At 34.4% G+C, this 11608-nt stretch overlaps 1 protein-coding gene across 17 annotated transcripts in view; it reads left to right on the forward strand.

Moving 5' to 3' along the window:
- LOC105685760 overlaps positions 1 to 11516 on the forward strand; it is a 51751-nt gene extending 40235 nt beyond the window's left edge. For 16 of the 17 annotated variants that reach the window (XM_012400143.3, XM_048650681.1, XM_048650682.1 and 13 more), the window contains 10 exons: positions 49 to 112; positions 199 to 294; positions 1259 to 1359; positions 1452 to 1583; positions 1782 to 1955; positions 2047 to 4008; positions 4164 to 4302; positions 4823 to 4945; positions 5022 to 5375; positions 5479 to 11151. In XM_012400143.3, the coding sequence (XP_012255566.2) occupies positions 49 to 112; positions 199 to 294; positions 1259 to 1359; positions 1452 to 1583; positions 1782 to 1955; positions 2047 to 4008; positions 4164 to 4302; positions 4823 to 4945; positions 5022 to 5375; positions 5479 to 5525 (3192 nt within the window). In that variant the 3' untranslated portion in view covers positions 5526 to 11151. Of the gene's footprint in view, positions 1 to 48; positions 113 to 198; positions 295 to 1258; positions 1360 to 1451; positions 1584 to 1781; positions 1956 to 2046; positions 4009 to 4163; positions 4303 to 4822; positions 4946 to 5021; positions 5376 to 5478; positions 11152 to 11498 lie in introns of those variants that run through there. The other variant, XR_007277135.1, reaches the window with a different exon arrangement.
- Positions 11517 to 11608: the final 92 nt, after the last annotated feature.

Raw genomic sequence — 11608 nt, forward strand, 5'->3', positions numbered from 1 at the left:
TATAAGAGCTTTGATATACCATCACTAATATCGCTATCTACATTTTAGTGTCTTTTACTCAAATCTGGGAACTGGAGGTTCAATGCCTTTGCCCTTGAGACTGTGACCGGAGGTGAGCAAATTATTCATATCTCTAGACACAATATTTCCTAGAGAATAATTCATGTAATTATCATCATTGTTTCATCGTATTTTAAGGTCGATCTCTACCAGTTCTATGCGTTCATCTCTTTCACTGGTACGGACTCCTGGAATACTTCAAATTGGATGTTGTCAGAGTTTGGAAGTTATTCAGTAAGTCTGCTTCTACGATTCTTTTTTTTCTTCCCTATTTCTGTTAGTAGCTCAGACTCTAAATTCTGCACAGCTATCATCCTAAATGATAAATCAATCCCTCGCTATTTGATCGATCGATGTTCTGAGTAAATAATTTTTGTTTTTAACTAAGCAGAGCATAGTTTCAAAGTAAAAAAAATTAAAACATGACTTATATCTGTGGCTTGAATTTTGAGAAATAGTAAAGAGAGATCTCGAACAAGGTGATAGAAACTATTGCTTATTCATGAACCAGTTTTTACTCCACGTACCAATAACTAACACCGCTTAAAGTACATGGAACGATCCAACAGCTTGGTAGATGATTTAAAAATAATAAATATTCAACCAAGAGATTCCCGGAAGAAAAATTCCGAATCTATACCACATCTTTGTTTATCGGGCCAACCAACTCAAGGTGTTCACTTATGTATTCATTCCATGCAACATTTCCATACAAAAAGAATTGATTAGGTATTCCGCTTGTACAGCTACAGGCTTCAGGTATATGGGTGAAGGTGTATGCCCCCACATACTTCGACTTGACCCAAACTTTCTCAGGTGCTTAAGGGGTGCGAACAAATCAAATTTTATGAAAATCGATTATAAGAAAGTACAAGTTACTATTTTTTCTTCCAGATCGTTAAATTTGAAACAGTTCTTCATCGATCTTGGTTGCTTCTCTCGATTCAGAGCAATGACGTTTTCATTACTACAGTAGTAATTTAAAAAAATTCACCACACGCCGACTCTCAAATTTTTCCGATACAAATATGTAACCCCTACTTGGGTGGTTTTTAGCTCAACTTAAAATGCAAATTTAGAGTGTTCACGTGATGTGCTCTCTCTCTCTCTCGGAAAGCTAAAGAGTTACACTTATTATCGTATATAGGAATCTTTTTCTTCATAGAAATGCAGATATTGACCTAGATTTTTCTTGCAGATTTAATTGAAGAAGGCTACCACAGTACAAACCCCTACCACAATAGTATACACGCGACCGACGTCACACAGGCTATGCATTGCTTCCTACAAGAAGAAAAGGTATGTATATCATCTGTTTTGATAAATAAAAGAGAAATTTGAATGGAAAGAGAATATGTACAACTAAATCATGGTATCGTGCATTGATACAGATAAGAAAAAACTTGAGTCAATTGGAAATAATGGCATCGTTAATCGGAGCAGTGACCCACGACCTTGATCACCCAGGTGTTAATCAGCCATTTTTAGTTGCCACAAGTAATCACTTAGCTGCGCTTTATGAGGTAAGGTATTAAATGTTGTATTCCTTGTTTATTGTGTGTTTGGTTTTTTTTTCTGTGATGTCTAAATGCGCCACCGAATTAGTTCCCACGCTTTCATTAATATGTCGATTAAAGTTGGATTGATACTTTAGATGAAATGCCTGACACTTATCCTCCTGGTCGATCGGTTATTCCAATAAATGCTGTCTTTTTGCAAAGAATACATCTGTGCTGGAAAATCACCATTGGAGATCGGCTATCGGGTGCCTATTGGAAAGCGGTGTTTCAGAACAGTTGGAACCAGAATTAAGGCCTGAGCTTGAAAGACATATCAGCTCGCTTATTTTGGCAACTGACATCACAAGGCAACAAGAATTTCTGACAAGATTCAAGGTTAGTCTAACAAATGCATTCCAAGCCTTTTCATGAAAATATTCAACCTTTTTTTTTGCTGTAATTGAAATATTTATTCCACTTGTAACAGCGATATCTGGACCAAAATCTTTTGGATATGAAGAGGGGTGAAGATCGTCACTTCATTCTTCAGATAGCTTTGAAATGTGCAGATATTTCAAACCCTTGTCGACCTTGGGAGATATCTCGGAAGTGGTCGCACAAAGTTTGTGAAGAGTTTTTTCGCCAAGGAGATTACGAGCGTCAGTTGAATTTACCAGTTACTCCGCTTTGCGACAGGCACACAACGAGCATACCGAAAATTCAAGCTGGATTCTTCAAATTTGTAGTAACACCGCTGTATGAAGAATGGCACCGATTTTTAGGCACTGGTCTAAGCTTGAATTTAATGGATTACTTGAAGGGTAATCAAACTAGATGGGAGGCTTTAATTCAGCAGGAAGCAGCTGAAGAAACGAAAACTGAAATATCCGAGCTTGAAGAAGTCGACCACATAGTCAGTTCAGATGACGAAGGAGCCGCGGAAGACTCTGGGAGTATTGACTTACTTATTCCAGATGCCCCACTCTCGAGAAGGCCTAGTTTACCAGGAAAAATCTGCTCCGAACGTGTCGGACGAAGGCATTCTGTGCCGCTAAGCGTTCCAAAACTACTGCCAATTGCAAGAACAATCATCAGGAGAGAAAGCTTGCCAACGGAACAAAAGAAGCTCAAAACTCCACTGGTTAAGCTCGAAGATCAACGTCTTCTGGGAGATAGTTCGTTGTCATTAATGTCCTCTAGAAGTAGCTTGCACGATTCACCCGCTACCAAAAGTACGGAACGGCCAGTTAGTGCGGAAAATCTGTTGCCTGAACCCAGTATAGCCAGCATAACAAATAGCGCTGAAGCATCTCGGTTGAGTACTGTTTTACAACCTGATCAAAAAACTTCTGCTCAAACTAAACAGCTTACAAGACAGCAGACATTCCCTCCACTGCAACCCTATGTGAGAATGAGGTACATGTCAACAACTGCGGAAATGTCACAGTGTACCGAGGCCTTGATAGAAGGGGATAGTCAATCAAGCTCAACGCCAAGTCCTGTAAAAGATAGATTGTGTTCCGACGCACAGTGTAAAACACCCCCTGAAATTGGCACACTACATTCAAGTACAGAATCCAGCCGACGGTCAAGTGCTACCTTGAATGTTGCCAGAGTGCATAAGAGGGAACACGATGCATCGGAAATGTTTTCAGTCAGAAGACGAGGATCTGCTGTGCCAGATCTAATGAGAAGACAAGACGTTATGCTGAGTCCAGATCATGCTAGACGACATTCAGTCCAAATCCCAGATACTCTGTCAACAATAGCAACAGCTAAATCAAATCAGAGACCTTGCGCTTGGACGTCAAACCTTGTGGAACCTACATCCGAAATGATAAATGTACCGCCCTCTGAGAAACTGCCAGATTTTGGCCCCAAGTTGGATTTGATAAATGTGCAGGACGTGGTGCCAAACCCTTCACCATCTCAAACGGATCATGGAAGTGATAAATATCCGAATCAAGGGTGCCATTTTGAATTGACTGACACAACAGAAGCGACTGACTTTGAAATCGGTGTGCTCGGTTCTGCAACAAACGAATCAAGCTCTATCAAACCAATATCCATGTGTGGTTCTATGAGACGTTTTTCAATACCAGTGCTCGATGTGGCAGGAGATGAATCTCTGGGTAATAATAGACGATTTAGTGCAATACCGGTGTCATCTGAAGCTCCACAAAAGGTGTTCTTTGTTGGTACTCCTCCTGACTCACCACCCCGTGTTCTTAGTAGCTCTAGCGATAGTGGTAGCGAACCAAGGAAAAGTGTAAGTGATTTGACGAGTGATAGTGTTTCTATAGGCACGAAAAGAGATTCAGAGAATTGGAGAGAGAAAGGAGCTGCCAAAATTCTCAAGCTCAGTATCGAGCCGGAAATGAAAGAGAACGTCGACCCAAGAACCAGCGACGACGGCAAAGTTCTCAGCTCAAACAGACGACCCAGTCAGGTACACATTGCTACTTTAAACAATTCTGGCCATGAAAATTTTGCTCCAATTCACCTCATTGCTGAAATGTCTCGCAAACCAATCATCTTATGAATTTAAAAATTTGTGACACTTGGGTGTGTATAGCAAGAGCCATGTCTTTTTTATATCTCTAGGTGTGGGCTAGACGGCGTAGTTCGGCTCCAGTTGGTCTTTTATCAAAGGTAGATGACGCTTTAATGGCATCTGTGGCACCACGAGGTGATCGTTATTCCAGGCGAGGTTCTGTCCCAACTGACATGACCAGACACCAAAGTACGCTACCGCCATATAAGACTACATTACATGTAAAATACATACACCAACTTTTGACTAGGATGGAATACTGTGTTTAATCACATCCAGATTATATCCATTATATACACATGTATTATATTGCTCACAAATATTTTTACAGAGAAATTTGTACTAAAATTGAGGCGTAATCTTTTTATTATTTTGTTTTTCCTGTTGGTTTTGCCAATGTTAGTTAAAGTTTTGCTTGATATTGTGATAGTTGCAATGTAAATATTATTTTAAATGTATCCAAGCCAAACGATGTGTAAATATATTTACTAAAATAAGTATTTATTCAAGCATATCGATTTGAGAATAGTTCTTGTTTTTTATAAATGTACACAGAGCGTTGAGTTTCATACCCATCATACCAATAACTTATATGTTAACAAAGAATCAAGTATCACTTACACTCCAAAGATGAAAATAATAAGTTTATTCAACTGCTACTAATTTTGGCTCTAACGTTCTAACGAAACTGCTTCTGCTTCACTATTAGGTGGGGGTTCAAATAGATCAGCACTGGGTGCAAGAGAAGAGAATCTACCGTCTCCGCGAAGAGCTAGTCTACCGCAAGAGACCGCGTTGGAAAGTCTTTCGGATACGGCTTTCTTCCCAACTTGTAAGCAAATCGTGCGCAAAATTGTTCTCTCAAATTTTCAAAACACCAGAGTTTTAACCATCAATAATTATTGCAGGTGAAGAGGCCAATTGTCCCGACAATAATAATTCTTCCCGTATAACAGATCCGACAGTTCCCATCTCCGGGACGCTATCTTTAAGACGCGGTTCAGTTCCAGCTGATATTTCGGAACTACGACGCGACGTCTACAACAGAAATAGTGTTAACGGCAAAGCTAGAAATCGTAAAAAGGTTCTGAGGCGAAGAAGCAGCGGTGGTCCTGAAATGTTTACTGGCTGCACAGACAACATGGATAATGGAAACAGCGTGAGATGGAAAAGGGATATGCTTAGAAGAGATTCTATTCCAGAACCATTGACTAAAAGAAGAGGCTCCTTGCCCATCGATATGGTGGTCATATCACATGCCAGTTAGTGAAATTTCTTTATTTACAGTAAAACCGAGTTTACGTTAACGGTGGAACTCGAGAGACGTTATTCTGAGTTATATTTATGCTACACATCTATTTGCAGCTGGATCAGTACCCGTTCAAAGAAAATCTAGCCTTTGGAGACTTTAGCACACAACTGATATCGCTGGACCATCCGCAATAACTCTACTGCAACCAAAAGTGCTGCCAACGGTTAGCCACAAATTAGTTGGGCTGACACCCAGTTCTAGCAGTAGCAGCGAAGGCTAATCCGATTGATTATATTGAGGACATTCGAGAGGCCTCGTTCTCCTGGTGACCTTCGTCGTGCATCCTAAACATGACAAAACAGGTGAAGAAAACGAACTTTTTCTGTTATTTGAGTACATTACGTTATCCAACCAAAAAAAGAGGATCAAAGTCTTGCAATCAATTAGAAGACACGTTATACATAAGTTGTGATTAGGTAGGTAAGAGTCTTGACTCGATGAACAAAATAGCTTCATCTGACAAACAGCTTATCTGTTGTTGTTATTATTATTATTAATATTATTATTCTCATTATTGTTCGTTACTATTATTGTCATTATTGTTTATCTGAAATCTAACAGTTCACATAAAAGTTTTTTCATTTACAAATACTTGTCTTCAAAGATTGCGATATTTTACTTCGGATCATTAGTTTTTTAATTTGTCCGAATATTGAAAACCACGATTTCATAAATAATGTATATCAAGATGAGCCGTGTGGCAGATTGGCGTTTAATAATTATAAATATGGATAAAAAAAATTTAGTCATGTGTGACAATGAATTTTCATAACGAAAAAAAAACTTCAGGTAATGTACGCATACTATAGCTTCACTATTAGGTGGGCTATAAAAGCTATATATAAATGTGGGCTAAAACATGCCAAGAAACAAGAAAACGGTAATCCTGATTATAAGATATGGCCCTGGAGTCCACCTTTGAGAAAAAAAAGAACAAAGAATAACCAACTCAATTTTTAGTACAAATAATTGTGTTCCCTTGTTTATCATTTAAATTATATATTATATACGATATGCATACAATGTCGTCGAGAAGAAGTGTACCAAGAAAAGTAATGGGTGAAATGAATTATCCATTCGAAAACAAAACAAAAAACGAAAGAACAAGAGCAACATCAGCATGATGAAAACTACTATACAGCGTTATCGATAAATTATCTAAAGAAAACTTACAAAAAAAAATTTATAAAGATGGATATATTAATTCATTATAGATGGACCAGAAAAAATGGTTGGTTCTTAACTCGGGAATAACGTGGCATGTACGTACTCGAGCTGTTGAAAACTAATTCAGGTGAAATAAAAATGAAACATGAACAATTATCCTTCCGAAGTCTTCCGCTCGGTTAATTCAAGGTAGGGAAAATAACAAAATTACGCCAAAATTATTTTGTGTGTTATAAATAAAAATTTTCAAATCACTCAAATCGAGAAGAGACGATTTGGTCACATTAAATTGCGCAGCTCGAGCTACAGAAAACTACCGAGAAAAACACAAACCAAAATATTTATATACAGGGTTCATAATGTTGATTTTGATAGTTAATTTTGCCTAGGTATGGAGAAGGAAAAAAGACTGGTAGAAAAAACAAAACAAAAAAAACGATAAATCAATAAATAAAACAAACGGTGGCTATAAAGCTAGAAGTAACATAGAAAAAGAATTAAAGTTGATAGTAAAAAAAAAAAGAAATATTAATTTTTAATTAAATTCGACAAAAAAAAATATTTTGAATTGATATTTGCTCATAGCCGGGAATTTGATTCCTAGACGAAACGCAAAGAACATAACAAGATTTTTGAAAGAAAGAAAAGAACAACGTTTGAATTGTATGCACCGGCATCCACACGTTTTTAACTAAAATCAATTGAGGTGTCGAAAATTGTAATAATTTAATATGTTGCAAAATAGTAAGGTCGACTGAATGAGTGCCATTGTTTTTTGATAAAATATCACCATTATATTTACCAATAAAAAATTAAAGGAATAATACCCAGTGTAGAGAAAATTAGTGAAAAACGAATAAATTATGTATTATATATGTTTGATGAGTTTAGTAATTGTTGACCGAAAAAAACGAAACGAAAAAAATTACGAAAATATTTCCATAGTTGCGAGGTAATGTAGAAATATATTCCATGAATTAAATTTTTGTAATGGTTTTTTACATGAATTTATTATTAGTTCTATTAACTTACAAAAAAGGTTGACAAATTTTTCTTCCGACATTTTCCCAGTTAGATTTATTGTTCATCTTAAGATAATAAGATTACTTGAAAACGAAGATAAGATTAACATAATTTTAATTATCAATTAACTCGAACTTCATGTAGTTTGCGCTAGTAACTATGCATCGTGCTAGGAGATGCGACTCGTGAAAAAGACAAAACTTTAGCAAACGTATAATGCAGCAAAAATTACATTAATTAAACCCGTAAAGTTGCGCCCGATTGTTAGGATCGGTTTGAAATGCGTCTCTCATTCAGAAAACCAATTCAATAACAATAATGAAAGAAAGGAAAACAACAATAACTAGACAGAGTTTTCTCGGACTGAAACTCTTTAGAAAAAAATTTATGCTTATCTCTGAATTAAGATACTTACAGTTGCAGAACTGATCATTGAAAACAGGAGATCAAGACCAAATTATAAATGAAGATTATTCATTCGTTGAGGATGAAAATGACGTCTAATTTTTCAATTAACCGGTACATAAATATGTCTCGAAGATGTTGATAAGTATCGTTACGAAATTGTTGACCATTGTAACATTTCTATGACTTCAAAATGAAAAAAAAAAGAACTTGGATTGTAGATAGCAAAGTGCATTGTCTGTATTATTTATAAATATTCATCAACTGAAAAAAACAGACAACATGACTTGAATGATAGTCAAATTATGATAGCTTTGCTGATACGGATCGTTTAACCACTGCAGTTTCAAATGATTTTCGCAATGAGGATCAAGTAGTCGTTAACGATAATTGCATAGCTTGTACTCTGAAAAAGAGCGTGAAAATTCTTTTTTAGAATTTTTCGCATTCATATTATAATACCGATCCTTTTCACATTTAATAGAAAGGAATAACACTGCCTTCCCGCAGTCTTCTATTAATTCTCAATATTTATATTCGTTCGTGTTATTCCACTATCAATCCTCTACTGCAGTGGATTAGTCGTTACAACCAGATCCAGATTATTAATTTTTCGTCAAAGAGAACAAGAGATGAATAAAACTTACTGAAAAACAAACGAAAAACGAAAGAGTATCTAAAAACAATCGGAAAGTAAATAAATAAAATAATTATTCTGTAATAAATTGTAAACAAAAATTAATTAATATCGTAGCCATCTAACTATACATACTACTACCACTGCTACTACTACTACTACTACTACTACTACTACTACTACTACTATATGTCGACTTAGAATAGTTACAAAGATAAAGTTTTTTAGAGGAAAATCGGAAAGAAAAACCATATACATTAATATTTGTAAACTGTCGCCAAAACTTGAGCCCTCCAATTAAATGTTGAACGTTTTCTATTATTGTACGATACCGGAAATAATACCATTGAAATTATTTATCGAAGTAATACTTGAAACCAACTTGATCGTTGGAGTTTACTTTTCACTTGTCGGATGCTGTATGAGAGTGATATTTTAATCATTGTAAACGTGGAAGCGACGTAAAACTATTTACTGTGTATATTTGTATTCATTTTTCCAAAATTTCGACGTTGACTAACTCTGCTAAGCAAATGCAACGCCGACTCCGTCTATTATAATACCATACTATTTTCGTTTTCTTTATACAGCGTGTAACTTTTAACTATTTCGTACAGTAACTTTATATTTTCACCTGAGTAAGAATGACCCTTTGAATCGGCTGGAACGTAAGATTGCTTTGTAGAATTTCTTTTTAAATATTCCAGCAGAGAAACTGCCTAATAACTTTACCTATTGTTAATTATATGTATATTTCCTCCCGTATTTAATATTTAGCAATGTGTTGTTTATAATAATTCTCCTAGTCTTTCGAATTCGTACAGCGATTTGTACGATAATAAGAGAAACAAATAATAAATAGTCCTAGCTTACTCTATCGTCTTAAGATCTTCGATAACTAACAAAAATATGAACAAGTGAAAAACAAATTAAAAAAAAAAACGAGCTGACCAAAAAAGGTGGGACTAAAGAAATGGATGATGATTATACATAGAATTTTGCTGTAATGATAAATTTCAAAGACGAGTTTTGTAATCCATTATTCTCTATAAGTATTTAAAAGATGAATGAAAAATGCGAAATTTTGAATCCCACTAACATCTGCTATAAAATTACCTATCATCACCGATTTGCCCAATTCTATACACATGCACACATACGTCAGGGTAGTTCTTATTTAGAACATGCAAAAATTTTTTACTGCTGCTCCTCGAATCAATTCTAAACCTTTTTTTTCTTTGATGTTTAAACAATTATCGCAATACTGACATTGCAAAGTAATTCGTAGTTTTAACAGATTAGTATGAAGATCCACTCTTCTGCCGAGTAGAGTTCGCGGTTGATATAAAGTTCTTACAAAATTGTGGGCAGAGGGGCGGAAGGAAGAAGCGTGAATAAACACTCTGAGACGTATGTATTCATCTACTTAATCTTTGTAGTACTGTGTACTTCTATTACCAAGTAATTTTCTATATCATTCTACGAACAAAACTCTTCACAAAAGTAATAATAATTGTAAAAACAATAACAATAATAATAATAATAATAAATAAAAATAATAAATAACAATATTAATAAGACTAAATTATTAAATAATGATGATTAACCGAGATAAAGGAAGAAGAACAAGTTAAAAAACAAGGAACTATCACTGCATGTAGTCTAACATCATAATAATAATATTAATAATAGTAATAATAATAACAATAATAATGATAATAATATTAACAATAATTATTACAAGAATAATAATAGGTAATAAAAACAATAATAATAACAATAAATGTATATGCGTGTGACTTCATGTAGCGTGAAAGTAATACGGTTTGTATAAATTAAGAACAAAATGCAAGCAAATGATTTATCAATCGTGATCATGTAGGACTTATATTTTTTCTCTTTTAATGTGAGTTACAGCGGTTGAAAGCATCGAGCAATTAAATTAAACGGCCATTCTGCCCTGCCATTCTCGTATTAAGTTTCGTTTTAGCACTGAGAATAATATTCATAATAACATCAATAATGTTAGTCACGATAACAATAACAATAACAACAATAATAAAAACGATGATAATAAGCATAATAGTTAGCACAATAAAGCAGTATTTAAAAAATGTCAATTAAGTTGAAAGAAAAACGACAAATTTGGTGAAATTTTGGTTGAATTAGATATCAGACGGAATTCTGGGTATTACATTTCATTAGTCATGAGGTAATAATTTGTGCTCATTAGTTATTATTAATCAACGATAATATGTTGTACGAATTAGATATAAATATTTATAATACCAATTATGAGGCACTGTGTTTTTGATGATATACCTGTATCTTAAACAGGACATCGATGAGAGAAAAATAATGTCTTATTGCGTGGATATAAGAGGTATACTGTTTTATTGGCTTTTAACGGCCTACCATTATTGTAAAAGCACCTTCATCACAAATATCCTCGATTCATATATACTGTATTATATACATTATAGTTTAAAAAGAATTTGCAATGTTTCTCATGGATTTCTTTTTCATATACTTCACATTGTATATGGGTTAATCATCATTGTTCATGAACCACATAAAAAATTTTTTAAAATTATGAAAAAAGAAAAAATAACAATAAATAACAAAAAAATTAATAGATGAATAAATACAATAAGGTATACGTATACAATTAGTATAATAATGAATGTATGAATATTAATATTAAATATACATATATTAACGACAAATGAAAAATAAAAAGACGCGAAAAAAATTGCAAAATAATAATATTGTAGTATTCCTATTTCGTTGTTGTAAACGTAATATCTGATATATCAGAATAATTCGGCAATTTTATTTTAGATAAGGTGAAAAAACGATGTAGTAATGGGAAACACTACATCGTTGGGGTGAAGAAGAAAAAATTCAATATTCTTTTTGAATATTGCCGCGATACCGACAACAATGAAAAA

This window comes from Athalia rosae, chromosome 2, assembly GCF_917208135.1.
Source record: "Athalia rosae chromosome 2, iyAthRosa1.1, whole genome shotgun sequence".
NCBI lineage: Eukaryota > Metazoa > Arthropoda > Insecta > Hymenoptera > Athaliidae > Athalia > Athalia rosae.